At 37.8% G+C, this 26,197-nt stretch overlaps 1 protein-coding gene across 1 annotated transcript in view; it reads right to left on the bottom strand.

The window, feature by feature from the left end:
• The window catches only part of LOC105390905 (B-cell lymphoma/leukemia 11B), a 32,737-nt gene extending 7,140 nt beyond the window's left edge, over positions 1–25,597 (bottom strand). The window contains exons 1-4 of the mRNA XM_038114008.2: positions 24,775–25,597; positions 5,821–5,997; positions 5,503–5,700; positions 5,113–5,298 (exon numbers count right to left, since the gene is read on the bottom strand). Coding sequence (XP_037969936.2) covers positions 5,113–5,298; positions 5,503–5,700; positions 5,821–5,997; positions 24,775–24,811 — 598 coding nt within the window. The 5' untranslated portion in view covers positions 24,812–25,597. The remainder of the gene's footprint in view (positions 1–5,112; positions 5,299–5,502; positions 5,701–5,820; positions 5,998–24,774) is intronic.
• Positions 25,598–26,197: the final 600 nt, after the last annotated feature.

Here is a 26,197-nt window from a genome sequence, read left to right as displayed (position 1 = left end):
CCACCCCCGCCGCAAACCTACAGCTACAATTGTGACCCATAATTGCCGACATGTCGCCGCACACTGGCTGGCAACACTCACGCGCGCTGCAATTCGAAAAACGAACTAAGTGCTGGCCACTTTTACAACAATTGCACACAAACTGGATAAACCTAATTAAAAAACAAAACAAACATTTTCCGATCACCTGCGTCAATGTTAATATTCTCGAATGACCGATTTGACCGCAAAAGTGGCTGTTTCGCACATGTTCTTCGCATTTAAATATCCACATACGTGTAGGTACATGGAATCCATAGTGACCTATGTACAACTACAATTTTACAATGCACATTATACAGGCATTATTGTAAAATAGAAATCTCATAATTATTGTCGTATTTTGTATTTATTTTATAAATATTTACAATTCATTTTAGGAGGCCACCGTCAGCGGTCAGGCTAAGCGTTAAATCTTTTGGCTAAAAGGTTTGTGACAATGACGAGCTTACAAACATTTTAATTCGGTGCCGGCCGCCTGAAAATTCGATGTAAGCCTAAAGGCGTTGTTAAAAACTGTCATAACGCACGCCACGCCTCACCCTCCACGTCACGCCACTAAAATTGTGATTTTCGTCAACTATCACATTACAATCTAAATTACCGCTCCCCTCAATCACACCCGCGAATCAGGTACGCCTCTATCGTAAAAAATCCATATAATTATTTAGTAAAAACATAATGTTATCGTCATAAAAAACTGTCAACTTTTTAATTTCCAATTAATGTAAATACAAACAAAAAAACCTATGGCAATTTTCTAATATCACCTGGCAATAACTAAACCAGCAGTATGTGGCCGGTCATTATCCCACCCATTTCGCTGTACCTTCGTCCCAACCGTTTCGAGAGGGCGTCCCAAGATGTAACTCGCTGCCTTCATAAGGCCACGGTTACACTCTCATAGCCGGTCCTCACAGATGTTGTGCGGCTATTTTAAACTCGTAATAACCGTTGTCGACACGTGTGTGACGGCCATTACCACATATTACAAAAAATGGAGGGAAAACAATAAATAAAACGAGGGGGAGAGCATCCCGGCAAGATGGTCCGGCTTTAAAATTGAGTTTCGGAACGTGGCATTGATTTCTGGACGATCTCTAAGTGAATGCTTAGTCCATGGGGTGTAAATGTGAATGTAAACCAATAAAGTACATGTCAATTTGCTAATATGTATTATCCAATGGACAATTTACTTTTGTGTGGACTTACCAACTTCAAGATCGGAAGTTAAGACCATTCGGGTGTACAAGGTGCAAAAACTAACATTGTCACCAAAAATCACTAAAATAATAGAACTAGAACCACCGTAATTAGATCACGAAGGTAGCAAATATTTAGACCAATCAAAACGCAAATTTTAATTAATAAATTCCCGAAGCGGTCACTGCAGAGGCCCACCCCAAGCTCACTACAAAGCAACTATGACAGCTATTCAACAATGCACCAGCCCGCAGTCTGCACAATCGATAATCACCATCACTCCTTTAAAATTCCTGACCTAGGGGATAAAAACTGGCGTACCCTATCTCTACTTTCAAAACATAAATCGAAGTCCATTGTTACCGAGCCATCCTCTTCAAAATACGCAACCGGCCACCAAAGCCATACATCATACGGCTAAATCTATGATATATTTATATCCTGTGAATGCATTATCGCTATTCCTAAATCAGCTATCAACGGACTCTTTTCACTAAAAGGGTGAACCTCACTATAGAAAAGGTTTGACCCCTCATAAAGACTTATCACCTCATATACAAAATAAGGTTCTACTAATCCAAAAGATCACAATCGAAAGTAAATCTTCAGTGGTCGAATCGAAGGCTGAAATTTCCGTGTAGGCTAAGGAGTAGATGGGATCTCGTCAAAGTTAGCGGTAGTTTTTTCACAACAATCTTCTGTTGGACTTAAGTTACGTTATCTCGCCACGAGTGCCACGAGGAATGGAAACCCGCACGTACATAATAAGGACGATATTTCTAAAGAAATTTAAATTTCACCCGCAAAGGTCCCGAGATAGGATTAAAGATTGGGCGGTGAGATGGCCCTTTTGTGGCCCAACCCTCAAGAAAACATGTCTTGATATGGAAATGTCTCGGACGCAACATAATAGAGAAATCATTTTGGAAGTGCGATTTATCACAAAAATGCTATCAGCATGAATAAATTAATGGAAGGATTTCTTCGAAAGAGACTCCCCCGTATTGACAATGTGGATGACTGATTCTGTAAAAAGCGTATCATTGTTTAAAAACTGCTGTCTGACCGCTATTGTGACACGGTGGACCATGCACGCTCAAGTTTAAAGGATAATTTTATCTGTGAGGGGCTCTCGAAATCGATATGGCTACAACTGCTCCTGACCGCATGATTGTTGAACAATAAAATAGCACTTTTTATGTGTGAGAACATACTATCGATGTAATGTAAAATCAATAAAATAAATAGGGTACATACTTAGTGCTGTTTAAATCAACATCTATTCCTCTATCGTTAAGGTGGCTCCAAAGTTAATAAAAACCAAAATCTCTTCGTAATATTCAGGCGTTGTCACAGTTTCTCCTAAAATCGGAACACCTAGTTAGTCCGACAATCCTTCATTAATTTGTAATCCAAACAAAAGGGGCCAAATACTGGACCGTATGCACACTTGGTCCAATATTTGTTTAGATACAAATAATTGTCGGCCATCGGATGTCTCCCGGCAAGAGTTTTGTCATGATAATGAATGTAGCAGACGGCCATGTGGACACACACCTCGCCTCATTTCTCCACTGACAGTCTCTTTGTTACAATATTTGATCACACGGACGCATTTAACACAAAAGATTTAAGCGTATCCCACATTTTCAGAAATATCTTTGTCTTGGGATGTATCTGTGTTATTTCCAAATATAGCGTCAGACATGGCGTAAGGAAGGACACGCGCAATGCTCGGCTAAAGGCAGAGACAATCTTCCCCTCACCTTTACCGATGTCACTTCTAAAATTAAATCCCACATAAGTATTTAAAACCAGCCACTTAGCCACCTTCCCGCGCGTACAAAAACTAAATATATCCTCGACCATTGTGTCACGTTCAAAGCAGTTCCATAGGTCACGGCGCGAGCAGCAAGCCCCACGTGTCAGGAACACGCCAAACAATTTTTTATCTATGAAAAAATTATAAAAGACCGCTTCTAACAATGGGGACCTCGGTAGCATCTTTGACAATTATAATATCATTGCTAACCGTTTTAGGAAAGTCATTATTGCTGTCCGAATTACACTCGATGTTCGACTTAAAAACCATGAGACGAAAAGTGATTATGGCATTGCTAGTTAGACGAACTTGAATTTTTTCGCCGGCGATGTCGCTTGCGTTAACATAAGGGTCATCACAAAAGGCACAAGATAACAATGCGCGCACGTCAATCGTGTGCTCATGCAAATACTTTTTTTTTCTTGAAAACATCCCCTTTATCTGTTCGTACAGCGAAAGGGTTAATTAATATGTACAAAATCATACAATTAAAATTAAGATCCCTCTTTCAATTGACACGAGGTCGTGGCTTACTGTCACCGTTTAAAGAATTTATAGCACTGTTGTGACAAAAACCTTCCGTATGAATGCGGTTTGATAGTTTAATAGATTTATGGAGATAAATCTTTTGTTTCTGGTTATCAATTTAATATTATTGCGACCTTTTATAAGTGTCTATATGATAGGGGACCCCAATGTAACGGGCTGTCATAGTTTATTTAATATAGCTAGTTTGACAGCTCACTCGAAAGGGTTTAATATGAACGGTTGCGATTGCGATAGACTCAATAAGCCGAAACAACTGGTGTTGAGGCGCAAACCTGCTATTGACACTGCGATGATAGCGCAATATCGCAGGCTCCTGACGTTTCTGACGTGCTTCCTATTATCTTCCTTGCGTGATGCTGTCTCTCACTTTTCTTCAAATTGACAATATTATTATCATCACCCTTTCATTGTTCGTGTCGAGAAAAAAATGAAACTAGGCTTAAAAGTTTCGCAGCCGTAAATTATTTTTAAACGATTGAATATTATCATTAAGTGTAAAACGAGCGATGAAATGGATATTCAAAACGGAGTCCAGTGTTTTCCACTTTGTGTAACTATGACGTAGCGTAACAAATAAGAGACGCGTCAACACAAAATGCGGGCGGAATATTTTAAACGATGCACAATTTTCTGTTTAAGAAGGCTTTTGTTGTGCAACGGTTTAATACAAAAGTGTCAAATGACGGCACATCTGCTGTTGCACAAAAGGGTTATACCAGTGGAGATTATTTCCCGAACCTCCCCCGTTCGAGGCGGCAAGATTGCGCTTATACAGATGTTTTCAATTACGACCTCCGTTTCTATTAGCTGCTTTCTTAAATCCTATCACGGGTTTGTGCTTCAAGAAAGAAGTATAATGCTTTATCGTTACTACTTTATTTTGATCTTGAGCTCTTGTGGCGTGGTATCCACTATATTTACTAATTTTGACTGAAGTTTATATTATTTTAATCAGAATATGGGTTGAATGATAGTTATCTTATATGAACCATTTAAAATATTAGTAGTGGGACGCCACATGTAGTAAAACCAAAGTTTATTTCGAAATTACGATAAATGTATTGAACACCCTGTTTGTCCAAACCCAATACAGTAGAGTGACGAGATTACGTCCAACCAAATCCAAAATGTATGGACATGCGATGACATTGCAATTTAGAACAAAGTAAAAGCTGTATTGTTGTGCAACATCTTGCGTAGACACGAAACTGGACAAAGGATCCATCGGAACTAAACGTGCTAAATGATAAGATTGTCGTCGTAGAAAATATCGGCGAATCCTTTGAGGGCGATCCGAGAACTGCCGACGGAATCATTAATAATCTCCTAAGCACAGCGATGACACGGAGCTTCGAAATAAATAAAATCTTACATACACGATGCACGTGGCCAATTTACAGAATCAGATGGTTTAATCAACCGTGACAGCATCTAGCCTTTTTTGATCAAAAAACCCTTGTCAAATTTGTCAAATACATTTATAAATTTCTACAACTTACCACTTTGCATTGTATTGGACTCAGCATCAGCCATTTCAGTCCTGGACTTCTTTTGGTCTTCGGGCGAGCCGGAGACGTCCATTCGTTCTTGTTTTATCTTGGGCTTGATGTCCTCGTCCGGAGAACTGGAGGGTAGTGGGGACGTCGATGCTCTTCGTTTAGGTGTGGATGCGTCGGCGTCGGCTTCTAGAAGAAACATTTTCAGATAAGAATCTCGTATGTCTTTATTTCTTGGATAACATTAAAAAAACTCAGTTTTGGGTACATACCAACTTATTTATTTATGTTTTATTTATTTAACTCTTTATTGTACAAATGCTTATGCTAATAGACTTTTAGTTTGTTATTAATACGCCGTCTCTTTTTTTACAGAGAAAGAACCATACTAACCATCCAAAAGCCGTTTCGGCGTGCTGGAAGCGCCACCATCCTCGATGAGGTCAGGCGGCGCTATGGAGGGGCTGGCGAGCGGCGGCGTGTGGACGCGACTGCTCGGGGGTCTCCTGGCAGTCAGAAGAGACGGCCTCCGACTGTTGGAGTTGGTCACCTGGCCGGGCCGCGAACCGTCTTCAGGGTCGGAGTTGGGGCCTAGAGATCGGAGCAAATATTAGTCGTACAGTCCTTTTACCTTATGGAATGGCAACATAATTACAAGCGTGAAGTGTCTAGGCTTGATGGTGAGAATCAAATCACACAACTGGAACTTACCAGCACTATAGCAATGATACGAGGTGAGGTCCTTGTCACAGCTGGAGATCTTGTGCTGGATGAACCTGACGATGTCGGCGAGGGCGAAGGCCCGACGGCAGGCGCCGCAGGTGAGGGTGTCCGCGGGGACCCCGGGGGTCGGGGAGCCGCCACCCTCCGCCGGGCTGTCCGCATCCGCTGGAAGGAAAGAGATTGGTTAGTCACATGGTAATAGAGGATAGAATTGTGGTGGTATTTGGGGCAATTTGGCTTATGATGAAATGGCTTATGGTAATGAATGAACTAAGTAGGTATGGTTTGTAAGAGGTGTTGGAGGGTAGTAGGAAAGGTTTCAATTAAAAATTTCTATTAGGTAAGTACATATTATAAGAGTTTAATGCTGGAATTGTGTGGACACCTACATGCTGTAGTAATATTTTATTTACAATATTATTTAGAATTCGTTTCCTGGGTGTCACGACTTTACGAAAACAGAAACTGAACACAAAGAAGCAATAAAAAGTCTACCTGTCATAATACGCATAATAAACAAATAACAAGCCCTTTGAAAGGACCTCAAAAGGATAATAATTATCCCTTGTGTGAAGATAAGTGGTCAAACCTTGCAACTGACACCTTTACTGTGAAGCAGCCGTGGTTGGAAGTAAATTACAGGTAATTTTACACTAAGGGTATTGAATGAAAGTGACTTTTGACCATATGTTTTGACCGGCTGTCAGAAATCATTTCTTGTGTTCAAGTTGCGAATTAAAAACTGGTTTGGTGTTCCATCCTTTATCTAGGTTGACAGTTTCTTTGAAAAAAAACATGTGCAAGCTAATTAACGAAATAAAAGGGGGTAATAAGAATGACCAAGGATGATGGCTTCTTAAAACAGGTGGCGCAAATTGTATAGCTATATGTCTTTGTATTACTTTTGGTCTGCTTAAATATTATCAGTTGTTTAAACATAAAACGATTCGAAACTTTATAATGTACACTATTTTTATCAGTGCTATTTTTCATTCCATGCCTGTTGTCATGGCCGCAATATTATTCCTTCTTCGAATTATTCGTTTAGGTACTCTTAAGAAAAATCGGCTCATTGTTTAAGTACAATCGCGTCGGCAGATCAAAGCAGTTCTTCAGCTAATTTCACATAAGTACCACAACGCCCTTTATATATATTCCCTCTCTCCTTTTAATTATTATTACTCTTTAGCTTTTCTTTTTCAAATACGTACTTATTAGGGCTGTTTGAAACCGGAGTATTAAATTATTGTCGTGAAGAAACTGCGTGCGATTCGACGATTCGTTCGGCCCTAATTTATTTAAAAGGGTCCATTCAAATAGGGTCTTAGTTATTAATATTTGTGATGGCGTGTGGCAAGTAACCTAAGATTTAGGGCCGACATTTAAAACTTTCAGTAATAGGGATTATATATTGGCGTTCACCGATATTGGGAGCGTTGGGTTCAAGAGAAACCCTTTCTAAGCCCAACCCAATCGACCTGAAACTAATACATAATCGACCCTATTGAATTCCAGTTTTCCTTAAACACGGGTTTACCTCACCGTGGGTGAGAATCGGACAAATAGGGGAGAGCGCCGCCCACCCCGCCGGACAGCGGTCACTCGGCGCCGGACACACGGTTACACCCACATCGTATCAAATTCCCGTGATTTATTGCTATATTCTGGACATTGAAAGGCGTCGAACCGAGTGGATTACTTCGGGTTACTAAATTGTAGAGCCGTCGGAGCTATTACAACTTCAAGTTGGGCTGCTATTAGCTCACAAATTGTATCGATTTAGACAGAATTTCAGCCCACAATTTTAGCAGACAATGTGACCCCAAACAAAATGTACTCCCCCGCAACATTTGAAAGTTATTCGTGTTATTTTTATTATCCAGCATTGTGTTGAAAAACGTCGATTTCTATGAACACCGCGACAATGGGGCCGCGGTGATCCCCTGCCAATTAACATCAGGCACGGTGGTCAGGCTCATGTCAAAGTTGGACATATTTTTTGTTTGCGTCGAATCAAAACGTTATAGATAGGAAGATTAGGCCTAATCAATCTTCACAGCTACAGACGAGGCTCAAAAACGCTACCGTCGAAATGTGTTTGTAACTTGCTTTAAAACAAACGGGAATGTAGACATTGAGAGCTGCTGCAAAATGTTAGTAATTAATAATTAATGCGGAGAGGGTACGAAGTTGTCTAACACAGAAGTTTGTCGCGTACCCATCCGCAGTGACCTTTTCTCTGGCGAAAAAACAAAAACAAATATAACTGCGAGTGTTACGCGTGTGGTAACGAGCTAATTTAAACTTTTCGGTCCTCAATCCTTCGGGTTGGGGGCTCGAGATGAGCGGTGAGGCGGGGAGGGCGAGTTGAGTAATGAGGACCTTCCATCTGTTGTTGCGGACAACTTTAGATTCTAGAATTTATAATAATTTAAGTTTTACTTAGTATGTATATGTTTAACTCCATATTAAACTTTTTAATTCCCCTGAAAGTTCACTACTTAAACCAACTGTGTGTCCGTGTCAATATTAAAATTTCATCTTGTAAGCAACTATACTTACCGAACCTAATACTACATAGACTAAAGTCAATTAAGACTAATAAGTATCTTCAGACGTTTTTCCTCTTGTGCCATTGCCCGCTAGTTCCTCGGCTCTGCATTAGGGCGGCCCCCACCTGGGGCTGAATGGCCGCCCCTACGCTTCCACGGACATATTTCAATAAACTATACGTGTCTCCGTTGTTTTTACAAGTCAACTTAGATGTGTATTCAGCGATGATGGTTTGCTTGTAATTAGTTGCAGATGAGCGGGATTAGGGTGATGGATTAAACGGATGAGGTATTTTTAAATTCGGGACACATAAAAGCAAAATAACTGAAATTGGCAGAAAATTCCATTTGTCTGTTTTTGAATTTGGAACAAAATGGTTTTGAAAGGAGTTCCGATTTGACCAGTCGGAGTGGTACCAAAAGAGCCGATTAGTATTCACAAACAAAGCAACGGTTAATTCAAGGGGCCATCAGCTCTTTCACTGAATGAAGATTTTTATCAACCAAATTGTATTTTTATTTTTATTTACTGCGCTTTCTTGTTTTCTTGCGATGAAAGGAGGTCGGAATGCAGAGTTTGACAGCGGCTCCGTTTGACAACTATTCAGCGTTTCTCGAGTTGTCGGAAATGGACATTCGAGACATTAATGGCGGCAACTACAACAAACATACCCGAGTTTACAATCAGACATCCCCTAACCTCAAAAACATTCCTATGTACTCCACGTCAAAAACTCGAGGGCAATACGAGCTAAGGAACGCAGTTTTACTTTTAAGCGGCCGAAACAGGCCGGTATACACCACGCCTACCTCTTAGAGCGGGTCTACTGCGAACTGGCGGCTCGCGGCCTCGTAACCCTTACTGCGTAGATGTAGAGTGCTGATTAGCGAGGCAGCTAATGGTGCTACGACAGTCGGAGTAGAGGAGCCGGCTCATTCATCGTCGGCAGGGCGGGCAGAGTCAACAACTGCACTAATGACGTCACGCGTCTCAACATGGCCACTCCGAGTCTGTCTCCTTTCTTCACCTATAACCGGTGGCTAGTGAGCCGGGTTTGCTCCCGTTTCTTCAAAGGGTCTAAAACTGCATGGAAATACGTCGGTTTTCTAGATTTTTCAGTTGTACGGTTTTTTGCAATACGCAATATTTTTTCATTCTTTAGATGTTAATTGTTTGTATAGCTTTTGATATCCAATTCGGAATGGTTTTTTATTTCATTACTATTAGATGTGGTTATTGTATTGGGAAGGTATAGTAATGGTAATACGGCTGTAACAAGATGATGGTGTCCCTTTTTTCGCCGATAGAATAATGTGATTAGGAGGAGTAATTCTTTGAGACAAAAAACGGCTGATTATTTTGTTTTATTTTTCCTCGAGGGGCCAGGGATCGGTGTCAGCCAGTAAATTGGCATTAACTTGACTGGATTAGGTACAAGGTATGGCTGCGGTGGCAGAAAAAGGTGAAAATAATATTTACACATAGTCCAGTAGGTACCAAATTTAAGTACTTATCTAGTAAATGGCTAAAAATAATTTGTCAATAATCATAAACTTAATGATCGAAATAGTTAAATAAGATTAGGTACTTAAGAATGCTTTTTTTACAAGAAAGGATTTTTTTCAAATATATTTAATAACTTTTTTAAAGTTTCACTAAACTAATAACATATAATATAGGGTCATAGGGTATTATACAAAAAACACTTAACTAAACCTTAGTAACAGCTTTTCTATGAAATAATAGGTAAGTACAGCAGACAACATAATGTCATAGAGGCGAAATTCGATTATTGAACAACACCTGACACCAACTAACCGAACCTAGTTATTCCTCTGAGGAAAAAAACAGCGGCCACGAAATATGTGATCGAATTAGGTGCGGGTCAGTAATCAAGTTACACCCAATACTGGGTCGAACACTGCGGATAACCCTGGGCAGAAACTCGGCTCGCTAGTATAGAATACCCTCCAGAGTATTACCCTGTTCGTTAGACAGATTTGAATTTTTTTATTCGAGTTTTTTTTCTGAGGTGTAACGCGATACAGCGCCAGGGGAACGCGATGGACAAGTCCTGCTAATAGAAAAAAATGTTTGAATTGAAAAATGGCGGTGGAAATTTTGATGTTTTATTGATCAGGCAATGTGGTAGGGTCGCGGTTTGGCATATTAGTTTTCGAAAGTACCTAGGTGTGGCTGTTATATATTACCTGTAGGTTTTTAAAGACAATTTGGCACGAAAAAAGCCTTTTAGGTATTCTAAAACTGCTATACTTATATATTTTTTCGTTGTTCTATTTCATGAAATAAGCGAAATCTTAAGGAGGTACCAAGGAAACATAACTAGCAAAGGGTGAAAAGGTCTAATTCTAGCGTAGGGCGCACTTCCTTCCGTCCATAGATATTTGTCACAGAAGAGAGTCAATAAAAACGCCAAGCCGGACTGTTTGCCACACTAGATATACAGCTAGTGATGAGACACGACGCAGATATTCGATAAATACTGGACATGATGAGTCTGTAGTCCATATCGAGAATAAGTAACAATTTTCATTGTTTCATACATATGACTTATGTGTATAATTTTTTTATAAATAAGTGTTATTCTATTATATTTTTAGAAAATAAGATTTTTTTCTATGGTTAATGTTGCTGTTTTCTGTGTCCAATAAATGTTTTTTATTCTACTGGAAGACATATATGTTATATAGACATAAATATTTTATTTAAAAACCGATTTCACACGAACCCTGTGTATATTTTTACTTGACTTTTAAAATAATACTCAATTTTTTCCATTAGCCATTTAAATATTTTAACCCAGTAAGCTCTACTTTCTTAATTTTCGATAACATTCGTTATCGATACAACCCCACCTCTGCCGCCACCGTTAAATCAGGCTCTTAACCCCTAATCCTTGAGGCAGTTTTATCTCCTACAGAGCAGTAGCGGCTGCACGTTTATGGCAAAAATCTTAATTTCTTCCACTCCACCCACTAACGGCCGGCCAGTAATTATCGGCACACCCTGTATTTATTATATTGAGTGCTACTTAGATTCCCAAGACAGAGTCAGAGATTAGTGACATTTTCTTTCTATTTCCACAACCAAGCATTTTCTACTAGAAAATATTTCCATATTCAAAATTTATTGTGTTAGTAAATTATCTTATTTTAATTACTTCAAAGGTCAACAACATAGTCAATACTAGTCAAGATTAGTCAAACATTTTCCAAGTTCTTATAAATAATACAAAATGGAACTTTTTTTATTTCTGACCGCATATTATTACGATACTAAGGCCCGGACTATCCTATATGTATGCAAATGCACAGTCCTAAGCTTGTTATGATAATAAAACGGACCAGAGAGCCACTCTGGGCCATACAAGATAATTCTTATTGGTATCTAAATTAAACGTCCGAAGAAAAATATTACAATGCAACGATTGTAAATTTTCTCGACTCATCGAGGTTTTCCAAAAGCAATGAAAATACGGACATAAAGCTCTGTCCACCTCGGAGCCTTGCCAACGGACTTTGTACAGTTGGAGACATATTAAACATAACACTTGCAGTCAAATTTAACTCCTATGTACGAGGAACAAGAGTGTGCTCTACAGTCCTCAGCACCATTGCTAGTTGTGCATACGTTGCTGCTTAGTACATACGTAAGTGTATAGCTATGTGTACCTATGTATAAATAAAAAAAATGCACTGTGGAGAATTGTAAGTAAGTATTGTAAGTATTTAGGTATGCGCAAAAGCAAATATTTTTTTGCGAAGAAAACAAATTATTTCAAATTGTAGTTTAACTGAAAATAATGCACTGTTAAAATATTTTATAATAAGTAGGTAGGTACCTATATTATATAAAACACTGAGTCGATATATCCAAAATGGAGAGTTTTCCTTGCTTAAGAAACAAAGACTGAAACTGTTATTTAAATGTTTTAAATCACGCAGAAAAAGTGCACGAAAAAGCGAAATAATGGCGCAAATATCTGGCAACACCACACACTGGGGCAGGCTCCCTGCCTATTAGTTCTTGGTCATTATTTTGACATACTGCGTCCGAGCACTGCGGTTACTGCAGTCGGAAAACGCAGCCTTACATGTAGATATGGAAATATACACTGATATTTTACTATTCCAATGAAAGTTAGAAGTCAAAGAACATTGGAATTATATCTCAAAAGTTATGGGTAGATAATAATTTCAAAGGTAATAAAAATCGATCGCAATAATTTGACTAAAAGAATAAATGAGCTTGATGTTATATCCTTTCTGTTTTCGCCTTCAAGGAAAATCGGAGGATAAGTTATTAAGTATCTGCACTAAATATCGCCGATTTATTGCCCAATACTTTGCAGACCCGCAGCTCAATCCCGAACATAAATATATAGACATTCCGTCCACTTACGGACTCATTTATATGTTAATGTACATTGCTGCTGCTCGCAGAGATTCATACCGAGATAGCTCCTGGGCCAGATATCATTTTCACTGCCTTATTACTTTCCAATTTGTCTCCAACATTGGTTATTGCCATCTTTTATTGCCCGGCCAGCCCCCAAATTAGTCAGATTACTATATAAATACAGACATGTAGCTATTTTATTAACTTTAATAAATACAGAGTAAGCAATGGGAAAGCACTGATGGTTAATTGGAATACCTTTTCGCCTTATTTCGATGCCAGAGTCGAAAAATCTTGACTTACTCCGCGAAGACAGATCCATTTTTCTTGAAACGCACTAAATTGTCACAAAAGTGTTCCGAATTATTTGTCCTTAAATTAGAATAAAATAAAAATAAAACACACTGAGTTTATCAAACTAGAACTTAACCAACGGTAAGGTAAAAAATAAAATCGCAAAGTCCAAGAGACCACTGGGCAAACTTGAGGGCACTTCGTCTTGAGGTCCCGAAGCATGTGATCATCTTCACAGATGAGCTCAGACTGGCCCGCTACCCGCCGGAGAGCGGCACCCAGAATTTTATTGAAAAAAGGACCCCAAGAACCCCAGGTAAAAAAATCCCGTATCAAAACCGCCGTTTCCTAGTGACCCTGATCGCTCTCGCATCCCTTTGTTACTTCGCATTTATTTATAATAGTACATTTTTTTCACACACGCCACCCCTAATAATGTGTGAGCGAAAATATGTGTAATCGTCGACCGTCGCAGTAGAGCGACCAAACTTCATAGTGAAAAAATCCAAATGTCCCCATTTGAATGGCAAAAAGTGCATGTCACTGCGAAAATGGTTTTAGTGGATGAATATGATTTCGCACAGACCAGAATGGATGGATGACTTATAATTGTCCTGCGCTATATTTAGCATGAATTATTGGTTTGACGTGGTTTTTGTGACGACCGTACACCCTCTGTGAAGCTTAACAAAATCCTCTGTAACTTATGTTGTAATCCACTCGAATTAAACTCTGAAATGTATCAGCTTTTATTGCTCATTTTAACCTTATAATTGTTTAAATAATGAAGAGGCAAACCAACAGACATTTCATTTATGTAGATACATTTTATTGAAAGATCCAGCTGAAGAAAGTTACTAACCGCTCAAAATTTATAAGTTGCCAAATTGCCTCCGAGATTTGCGCAAAACTTTTGTTCGAATAATAAAATTATTACAATCAAATTTGTCGGTCGAAATATAAGCAAAATGACCCTTCGACAGAAAATGTTTGTTATTTCGGCGTAAATAAACATTGGAGATTGACATCGAGTGTACATCTGGCTGAACTGACGCAAATAATACGAATTCGGATAAACAATATAATTCGATTTCCTTCTGTCCCCCAGCGACCAAATTGCATGGACGTAACTAATTTAGGAAATAAACCAAAGAACAACCAAATATCCCTCAATACATACCAAGAAGGTTTGCACATATCGAAACTTCCCGGCAAACATTCGAAAAGGATTCGGATTTCGAACGCGTATTGGATTGGATGAAAAACAGCATGACGGAAGAACAAAAAAGGATCCTGTTACAAAACGGACCGTGGTCTAAGAGTGTTCGATATTTGAAATTCGTGCGTTGTTGTTACCTGTCGCGGGGTCGTGTGAACACTGAACAGGTGGTTGTGAACGTCTTCCGCTTAGGTTTTTCTAATCTGATGTAAGAAGTTTTTACTCAAATTAGGTAAGTTGGCAAATTTTCTAGTTGTATCTTCTTAATATTTCATAAAGGAAACCGTTTTTTTTTTCAAATAACAATAATTAGGTAATGAACAGTTTTAGTAAGAAGACAGTTTGTAACTAATTAGGTAATCAAATTAATCTCATAGTAACTTATACAAAATGTCTTGCCATGCCGACCGCAACTAAAAGTCAGACAGACAAACAAACACTTTGTATTTTTATAATAATAATATGAGTTGATCATCATATTGAGGATTCGATGGGAAAGTACCGTTTCGACGAACCAGTAATTATAGCATCGCGTGGACAATGGCGAGATGCGCGGGAGTGGATCACGAGATTCGCGGTTTTACTTTATTGTTCCGTTTCTTCATGTTCTTGCGGTTCCAACATTTACATTCACGTGAAATATTGATTCGTGCGTGCGGTCAAATACTTACAAAATCTTGTGCATTGATCCAAAAAGTTCCAAATTCAAAACCACACATCAAAACTATTCGGATTCGAAAAAAGAATTTGAAAAAAAAACTTTCTCTCACGCAAATGCTGGATGCGTTCTGGTCAAGTCACCTATTGTGGCCAGTATTGTGTGTCCTTTGATAGATGAATACTTGAAAGGGTTTACCACCTTTGGAGAAAAAAAAATGCGACGACAGCGTGGGAGCGCTGCGGCTCGCAAATAATAATTGCAACCTGACCGGGATGCTCTACATATCCACGCTTTACATTAAAGTGCACCATTTATGAATATATTAAGTTAAGTAATTTGAATTCCATGAAAGAAGTTCACACGTAAAAAGCAAACAGCTTATCCGCCACACAATCAAAAGGTCGTAAATGAATTTTCTCCATCAAATCGCGTGAGCAACTCAAGATTTCTAGCATCGTAAAAACTGGTCGAGTCTATAGTAAACATTCATTGATCTTATTCCCATTGTCTAGGTGGAGCTACGGCGTCCAGTTCCGAAGACCTCTGAACTTACTGCGGTTTCACCGCTCTCGATACTTTTATTATAGGGGAGGAGGGGGGCGGGAGGTCAATCATAAGCTGGTGATGGTATCATGTACAGTACGCTGATGAAACCAATTATCTGTGGCGAGAATTAAGTCGCGCTCAGTTTAGCGCTTTGCTCCGTTCCCAGTGTAGAGCTACAAATGGATAGAAGTGAACGGTATCTTGGAGTTTTGCGTGCGACTTCGTACAAGTGACGCTAGGATTCGTGACAGCCTCCAATCGGCACTTAATATTAGGAAATTAACATTTAAATGTCTTTATTATTATTTATTGTTCTGTGATTAGGTTACCCTCGTTTGATAGCAATCATCGTTCATTATCATTCATGATTTATTACAGTTATAAAAATACTTTAGTACCAAGACAAAACATTCGGCCAAACATATCGAGGCATTCCTATTTTAGCGTTTTAGGAATTTAACACAATTTTTTTACTTTACTCAATAATGACGGCGCCATGTCTAGCACATTCCAAGCTCTCGCCGCACAGTGTGCAAGTTTCCCGCTTTCTGAACCGCGGCGGCGCACAATGGGCCGCGGCTCGCACGCGGGTCACCCGCCAGCAATCGGCGCATCTGGGGGGTCACTCTATACTGACGAAGAACGAACGAACGAGAGCTGTCGTGCAATGGACACGTTTAATACAACGAGATAGAGTCGGGGCTCGCGCAGCAACGATCCGAAATTTTGTTTTTCGTCAAATAGAGTGACCCCCCTGACGCGATGCTCTGACTGTCATTTCTGTATCGTACTGGTGACTTGGTAAATAAGTAATATATGGTGATGTAGATGAAGGTAGTATAACTGAAATGCAGACTAAACAGTATCGGCTCTACCTGAATATAGGTAGTAAAAAAAGCGATTGATATTTTTTATATAAAATCATAATATATATATATTTTGTTCGTTGGTTTTAAACGATTCCTTGTCGATAGCTGATCAAATTCCAGACTACTTATAACAAATTTAAGTTATCCAATTTCCACCACAATATAATTTATCTGATAATGTATTCTTCTTATTTTTCACAACGCTTCCCTGACGACCCCGCGATGGGTCAAGAAGCGGCAGCAGTCATTCCGTCAAATTTATGGATTGTATCACTTCCGTGCCACAGTTACTCTCCACTGTTACTGCCACTGGAGGGTTACTCTACCTACACTGACTAAAAACAAACGAACGATAACTGTTGTGCAATTGGCACGTTTAATACAACGAGATAGAGTAGGGGGTTAACGCTGCGACTGATGTTGCGAAACGTAGTTTTTTTTCATGTAGAGTCCCGATTGTTAATGTGATGTTTGCTGGACTTGGTTATACTTCTTTGTATGCGAAATAATATAGAACGCTTTTCTTTACCTATATCTTTAAAGCTGAGAACTACTATTACTACAACTATGTACTAATTAAGTTATCACTAAAATATTTAATGATGTCAATACATCCAGGGCTATAAATAATACCTTTGCTGAAGCAAAGCTTGCTAATATCATACACTGCCAAGCACGTACCTATCATGCGCTATAATACCGTTAAACACTTAACCGATTCAAATTAAAATCTAGCAAGAGTATGAGCTAGACACTCACGTAGGTCAAGCAATTGTGATGTGACCTCACACATGTCTTGTCTATCCCCCTTGACCCATCCCACTGTGTAGATGAAAATGATTACTTTTGCAATTAATTTTGATTATTCTCCAAGAGATTTTGCTAGAAGACAGAAAACTTCAATGGAATGGAAGAAACTACAATTACCCGTAATGTATTAAAATATATTTTAAGAAATTTAGATGATGGTAAAGTAAGTATTATCTAGGTTTGTATATAAAACAATTAAAATTCTTCCAAAACAATTTGTTAAAGCTCTTGTAGTAAGTCAATAGAAGAAACTTCAATGTAGGTAATTAATCATTGTGTATTTGACCAACTTCTTGCAAAGTATGGTCTCACGTACTGCATAATGGCAAAGCATTTTTCTTCGTCCATAAAAAGCGGCAAAAATCGCCTCTTTGTATGCAGCTCACATGCCATCTCATTTCACATAGTTGCAATTAAGCAGTCATCATCCAAACGGATGTAAGTGCATAATCTGAGTTCAGGTCATCGCCGTAACAAGCGGCTGGTCACGATGCATTGGCCGCTATGGGAGCTTTCCCAGCATAGAAAGACAGATACGACCTTTTGCGAGTGGGGCGTCAGAGTTTCTTGTGCCGGAAATGCAGTTGCGATATTTCGCGAGCACAACGTGTTCATTAGATTTACTTTATTTCTTAACGCATTTTGTTTTCACAATGTTTTGTTTAACCCGCCAGTGGTGACGTATATGTCTGTGAGACCGGGTGGTTCGAAAAAGTCGAATAACTTTCTCACTAGCCATCGATTTTTGTTGTGATTTCGGGTAGCTGCCTCATTTCCCATCCCCCACCGTCAGTCCACCCCGCGACGGTGACTCGTGCGCAGGTTTCGGAGTTTTGGCGCCAACCCGGTGCGTGAGACCGGGGTCACCGACTATGTAAGTCAAATTTAAAGATGTTTTTAAAATTTTTCATACATTTTTTTATTTTTCTTGACTGTATTTTTGTTTTGTGATTGTAAATTTCATGATTGAACTATTTTTAATAGATAGTTGTAGGTATTTATACAAATATAAGTACTTAATAGATTTCAATAAGTTTTTACAGTAATATCAGCTAGTTTCAGCATGTCCTTGAAAATGACGACGGAGATAGCTGGACCTTCAAAAAATTGTCAATGTTATGAATGTGGATAGCGAAAATAACAGAAAAATTTAATATATTTGTCACAAAATGTAAGAAATATATGTGTTACGACCATGTAAGTGCCGTCTTGCAGAGACTGTTTGGCTGTGGAGAAACAATGACTTTCAGTGTATTATTATTTATTTATTTTTGGTAAAAGTATATAAATTTTTGTTTTTTCTTATGAAGTTCGTAGTGTTATAAAACTATAAAAGGTGGACTTAGTTATAAAAAATTACATCATTGTTGTATTTTTTAATTTTTAAGATGATAGGTGAAAAATTATGTAAATATTAAGTGTTCTAAGTACCATGGTAAAAGGACTAATAAACGAGCCGTGATTTATGATAATGCTTTGTTTTATTGTCAAACAAATACTTATATTTAAAATCAAACTAATTTTAAGTAGCATGTGTAGTTAATTAAGTAAAAAAAATAAGTTTGAAAATCCCGGTGCGTGAGACCGGCGTCACCAACGATGTAAGTCAAATTCACGTCACCACTGGCGGGTTAAAAATAAAATGTACAAATTATTATTATGATAACTGTGGATAAATTCTTGAATTGTATACTTTTATATTTGGAAAAACGTAGTAAATGTATACAGGGTGTAAATGACGTGCTCCCGAAAACTGAAACCACGTGATCTACTGGTCAAACTGAATAACTTTCTTTCGATTTCCCATACAAAGTTAGATACCTACTGTAGGAATTTGTATGGGAGACAGAAAAAAAAAGTTCATACATTTTCCGAGGGTATGTTTCTTGGGGAAAGTTGTTCAATTTGACCAGTAGATCACAAGGTTTCAGTTTTCGGGAGCATGTTATTTACACCCTGTATCATAACTATGAAAATTATAAGTTCCTATGTCAAATTGATGTGCCGGACAAAATTATGAGGATTCTTGTTCATATGTTTTGTTATGAATTGCAAAATTCACTCCAATCTCAAAGGGAAAGAAGAAGTTAATAAATCTAAAACAACGCCCACTGGCCCTCGGCAGTCAAATAAACAATAGAGTAACATTAATAACAACACCAAATAAATCATAGTTAAACATCAAACTATCATCTTTCGCTCCTTTAGCATTGAATGTTATGATTTTTAACACCCACTTACTGTTACAACAATGAAAGAAATTATATTTATAACATATTCATAGGTGTTTTAAACGTACATACAGGAATATTTTTTTTTGTATATCATTAATTTAGGTAGGTGAGTGTAGTATTGAAAAAGTTCGATCTGTCCATCAAACATTTAGATGAAAAGAATCCTGAACTGGATGGTTTAGCAAAATACTCTACAATTAAAGGAACAAAAAATGGCACGAAACCTCCGGGTTTCTCTACCAACCTTGTCCAACCTGACATGTCAGTGAATGGCGATTAAATGGAAAAAAAACCTAAGGCTTTGATGGAATGACGGCGAATCAAAAGATTTCGGACAATGGTCACAAGAAGACGCGTCTAAGTATAAAAGTTCTAAATAATAATGCATGATATAGAATAGTTTTTTGATAAAGATTTTTGTGTATTTAATTGAATGTTACCTAGGTAAAACTCATAAAAATAAACCTGTGAACGTATGCATATTTTACAAAGTAGTAACGGGTGCAAACGTGAAGATATTGATCAAATAGAAACCGCTGCAGTACAAACTGCGTAAATCAGAAGTAATTCAACGAAAAGAACGACTACAAAGAAGAAGAAAGTGACACTAGTAAACCCTTTTCTCGTAAAATTGTTGAAAGGATGTCACATAATAACACAATGCGTATATTTTGCCTACGGCTAGCATTGGATATTCGGAAACCAACCCTATTTGGTATTGTTAAAATATTATCGACAATCATTTGGGCCATGTGAGTGCCGAGAATGTTTGGCTGAAAAAATCCCTTTGACCAATTGTTTGTCAAAGGCTGGGTGGGTGGATTTTTTGTAAAGGTGTTTATCGATTGACCATGGGAAAATATTGGAGCTTCAGGTGCCTCTGTCGGATTCTATAGCATTGTGGACCTGTTGTTTGGGACTGTTGATTTTGTGATAAAATCTATGCAGCTTTTGTCTGATAACATTGTAGGCTTTTTCTATTTAGGCATTTTATTTACATGTTTTGAATAATTTATTTTATTTGAAATGAATTTCTCAAGATTAAATGCTTGACTCTCATACTTGTAAGAGCATGTTAATCCACCTAGATAGATCAATAGCAACATTACAGTTACTTAACTTTAATCGGTGCCCGTGTTGAAAGGCCGACAATTACAAATTGGTATCAAGCACTGACAAAGATGGACTCTTGAACGACTGTCCACCCACTCGCCTGCCATTGATCGTGGTCCAAGAATAAATTAATTCTTGTTATGAACATTTTTTATACCATTGTGTTTGTTCTTCGTATTTATTTTACTAGGCCTCTATTAACGTCTAATGGGCGGACATTGGTCAAAGGGGCTTTAGTTCTCTTTTCAATAGTCCTAAATGAATTGCCAAGCTTAAAAAAGCCTATTTTAAAAATAAGGCCAAGTGCCTATTGATGGCCATCTTCTCTGATGGATTGACATTCATAGAACTAAATTATTATGAACATTTAACACGCAATAACGATAAACCCTCTGTTTCATTTAAATATGCTAGAGAATAATATTAATACCGTGTAAAACAAGTATCAATACATCTAAATATTCTCAAAATTGTTTGGACATAATAAAGATTACTCGATCCTGATAACTTTACCTGAACTCAAATTATCATACTGTTTCATCTAAACGTAACAGATTACGTGAAGACCAAACAAAAAAGAACTGTTTGGCTACTGTTTGATTGTTTAGTAACGAGATTTGTATTGTCTAGGCCAGTCTAGGGTGTTAAGCCTTTTTTTTTTTCAATAAAAGAAACTCTTATAAGTACTTATAGCTTTAGTTTACAATGTGGCCTAACTTAAACTCTTTATTCAAAGTATTTGTATATATTGTGAGTAGTATTGATGGTTACATTGTTAACAAAAACTTTAAACATCAAAATTATAATGGGCCCATCCTAACAGATCCAATTTAAATCAATACCAGACCACCACTGACATGTAAATCCATACTTCTTTTAATTTAACAATCACAAAATACAAAAAATCGATCCTGCGCCAATCGATGTGGACATCTGAGAAAATAAACGGCAGCATTTAAAACAAAACACACCAGTCCAGTTTGAATTTCAAAACGGGGGGCCGCCGTCCGCCAAGTCATTATTCTAAATACTAAAAATTAACTTTATTCCCATAATTTAAATATCGAACACAGGATCCCGAGATTTAAATGATTCGATAGACATGTCCCTGTTTGTCTTTATTTTTTGTCTCTCTCTAATGGACGAAAGAAGTCGATTGCTAAATTTATATGTTCAGTTGACGAATTCAATTTATTGCTTGCTTTCTTTTGCGGGGCGGTGAGGAGATGCTCCTTCGATTCTTTCCCACGATCGCGAATGCATAAAGTTGCATGATAACAAAGTGCGTTTTAATAAAGTACATGATAATTAATCCACTTTGTTTTCTTTAGTTCATTGTTGGAATCGTAGCCATAAATTAAAAGAGAAATAATTGTTAACAGACCTAGGGCAATGTTGACACGATTGTTTGAAAATGACGATAATTGTTTATGATCCTGTTGGTTTGATTAGGCCTTATTTGTATATTTTTTGAATAATTAATATGTCAAAATATCATCCAAATAAATAAAAGTAGCAGCAGCAATATTATTAAAACACGAATTAATCTAGAATCCATATTAAAAAAATATATTTAAATAACTAAACACAGAAAGGATCAAGACGATATTTATGAACGCATAACTCCACCTGTCCAAGTATCAAGATCTTCCGCTCCCGGTCCGATCCTTCGATATTCGCTTAATGAAGACATATTGAATCTCTGAACGTTGGAGATATAGCCAATGTTTAAATTGACATGCGGTCCTTTTATGTCCCATCCGCTGTTTTAGCCTCGTCCGATACAATGAAAGCTGTAAAACATATGTTCCCGTACGGCATAATGATACGATAATGAAGCTAATGAAATGGATTGGACCTTCATTGAGAAACAGATTAGTGTGGGATTTTCATGCTTACCGTAATCGTATTGGGTTTTAAATATAGTTTGAAGTTATACTTATAAATATGTTTTTTTCTCCGGAAATGTAGGTTAAGTAGAGTATGATTAAAAAGCACAATATACATATATACGAATGTGTATATTTATAATAAATTTGAGAATAGCATGTTTGACTCAAAACGTTTTTAATACAATCAAACAGTACAGAACTCAATATCAATTAGAAGAGAAAACTAAGTCCCGTCGGCGAATGTTTTATTTAAAATGTTAACATCGGTCGCGTCCGCTCCAAGTTAACTTGGGTTTTTAAAACTTTGTTGGAAACTTCAACTTTTGCTTCGGCTTTTTCTGCGGGTTCCGTGCCGGGCCGCTTTACACCTGATAGATGAAATTTCACGTCTCTCACCTTTGAAGAGGGTTGTAAAAAGGCCTATGGTTGTGGTTTCATCCTTTTAAGACTAATTGGACCCAGTGTGTACTGTATCGATTTTTTTCTACTTATTTTGTTTTGGAGACTCATTACGTTTTGAGGACTGAATTTAATTGTCATTCAGTTAATTCTATTATTTAGTACCTTCCTAGGTATGTTTTATATGCCTACTTTGTTTAATAAACAACGATTTTTACATGAAATTGTATGTATTAAGAACCAGCAATTACTATTCCAAAATATAAAAATAGCTATTAAATATAATTACTGGTACAGAAAAATTTTATGCACATATTTTATGAGGGCACGTACGAGCGTCGAGTTTCATATACCATACCATAGGGGTTCGTCCTTTGTTCGGAGAAAAAACTCTTGCGCAGCCCGGACTCCTTGCGTTCAAAATAAGAACAAACGTGTCATCGACGAAATGACGCGTGGCGACCAATAGCGCGCGACGGCCGCAGACGTCGGTGACGTCACCGCGGCGGCGACCAATCAGAGCGGTCCATCGCCTTCGGTCAACTTGGACTAATTGCCCATGTGTGTAACGGTAGGTTCGAGAGGAGCGTAGCAAACGCACACTCTTACACCGACTGTATGTAAATGCAAAGTATAATGTATTGAACAATTTCTATATTCCTATATTTAATACTTAAATGAGTTCGTCATTCATTTCCAATAAATTAGATGTAATGATAAGTAGATTAGATACTCTTAATTGGTAGTAGAAGTGACATTTAGAAACCGAAAAAATCAAGATATAAAAAACAAAGCGACATTACAAAGCAGAACGTTTGTCGCCAAAATTCAAAACTTCCTAGATTTGCAATATGAAACTAAAACAAATAACAGTAAAAGCCTATCTGAAAAAATAATATGCGAAAAATGAGTTTTATTATGCATTATTTGATTTTATCTAAGCCATATGAAATGTTTAAACTTTCTCAAGTCCACTTTGAGTCCACTGTTTCATTATAAAATTTATCATTTCTATTATTATGATGGCGTGAGAATGCTTTTAAAACTACATTTTTGCTAATAATAACCAATTAAAATACTAGTGCTGGACAGTGGGAACACTTCTTGTTTAAGTAGAATTGTTTTATATTTTATTTGGATTTATTTCTTGGTTTTTAAATATCGTGGCTAGGATATTATTTTTTCCAAATGGGTGAATTTATCACGATTCTTTAATTATTATACACTTAACCATATTTTTAGACTTATCATACATGATGATTGTATAATTTTTACTTAGGTTCGTTGGTAAAGATTAATAATATTTTTATAAGTTAAGTATTTGTAAATATTTCATTGCTACACATACCTAGGTATTTAACAAATAATCTTTGTCGAATTTAGGTTTGTGCCAAAGACACTTTTTTTCAAAATTAACAACATCAATGAAAGTTTTGATATTTCTAAATGCTAAGCAATTTGCCTGCTATTTTCTTTTTACGACATCATCAAACCTATTTAGTTTTTCAGTGGCCAGTCTACTTGTTTTTTGATAGCGGCCACCTTTCTTTCATAAAGCGGGCTATTCACAGATCCCGTAGGACAAGCGGGGCTGACCACAATCCTCTTGTGTCAATGTTTACACGCAAGCTTGAGGATTAAGTAGCTCATTGGAGAGACAAAAACCACTGAATAGCCTCCGTCGTGAAAACGAGCTGCTATGGTCTGGATGTGGCATTTCTGCGCTAAATATGTTTATTTAGATGACGTTGTCGTTATTGTTGATGTCTTTTCTTAATTACTTTATACGGTTTGAAAAGTTAATTACTATTTTTTTTACATAAAGGTTTGATTTATAATACTTTAAATGTATTTTGTTAAGTTTTGTTCAAATATTATTTGTATCTAAAAAACTATTATATTTGCTTTTAATTAAATAACTTAGATAGCTTACCTTGCGCGATGCGTACAGCTGGCATCTTGATTCTCATCTTGATTTGGTCACCTATTTTCAGACCTTCAAATGTTCTTTTTGCCAATAAAATTGTTTATCTAAATATCTTGATATCTATATTCGTAAGTTCACTTCACACGTACCGCCGTCGGTCCGGCGGCTTATCGTCCAACAATATCCACCGTCTCTGATAATTTAATGTGAAATGTCACTAAACTCAATGATAATGTCCGATTGTCCAAAATATCAAAGAGGCTCTTAGTCATCTTCTTAACTTTTTCATGATTATGTTCATAGACTTGGCCGCTGACTATTACTTTTTCCTCTTCATGTTTCAATGTGACGGGCCAGTCCGAATGTGTATCAAAATTCCTGATCACATACGATGTTCTTATCAACACTTGAAAGACCGTCTCAGTACTCAATCTAATCAGCAAGCGTAGTGGCGATCTTGCGATTCAACTTAGTGTTTGGTCACACCTTATCAATCTATCAAAGATATTAGATTTAAGCCGTTGAATTATATTTATCACAAACATAAATTTTCAAGTCCAGTTTTTAAAACAACAAATTCCGCTCACAGTTCATTTATCACATGAGTAAAATCAACAAAAACAGTCGCGGCGTATTCCAATAGGAATTTCGGATTAATTTTCTCGGTGCGAAACAGTTTCGAGTCGCGTTAGTACGCGCGCGTGTCGCTGGCAGGTGCGGCCGGCCGCCCGCTCCCGTCTGATGTCCGAGAGCGTCTGTGCCGTCCCGTGTCCCCGCTCGCCCGGCCGCGTGGCCACATGCGCCGTCTCGCTCGGCCGGCCGACCGACGCGTGCGAGCCGGCCCGACCGGCCAGGGGTTACTCGCGGTCGCCACCGCGTCGGCTCCGCGACAGAGACGCCGCGCCGCGCGCCCCCGCACTCCCCCACGCCAGACAGGGACGCGCGACGTCTCCGCGAGCGTGTGTGCGTGCGCGGGTGGGGCGAACATGCACTCGAAAGAAAAGGGATAATATTTGCCTGCATATTTCATGACTCGATTAGGGGATGGAATTTTTAATTGTAATCTTTGAGCGGTCAGTTGCGTTGAGAGCAAGGTGTTGGTGAATATTTGAAGAGTAAGGGTTTTCTGTACGATATTTTCAGTTAATTACAATTCATATTTATCGAAAACTCTATTGAAAAGTGACCTGAAACAAAAAAATTACTTTTTTTTTATTTCGTCACAATAAACCTGAAAATGAGAATTTGAATTTGGCAGTCATAGACTTGGTCAGATTTTCTAGTAAAAAACTCTGTCATCGTAGCACGTTGCTTGCTACGACGCTACGCCGTAGCTACGTAGCATAACCGTAACAGTTTACATATCTCTTTCATTTAATTCTGTTGAATGAAGGAGTTAGATTACTGATAGAATGATGCATTATTATTT

This window comes from Plutella xylostella, chromosome 18, assembly GCF_932276165.1.
Source record: "Plutella xylostella chromosome 18, ilPluXylo3.1, whole genome shotgun sequence".
Classification (NCBI taxonomy): domain Eukaryota; kingdom Metazoa; phylum Arthropoda; class Insecta; order Lepidoptera; family Plutellidae; genus Plutella; species Plutella xylostella.
This window is presented reverse-complemented; position numbering and strand designations above follow the sequence as displayed.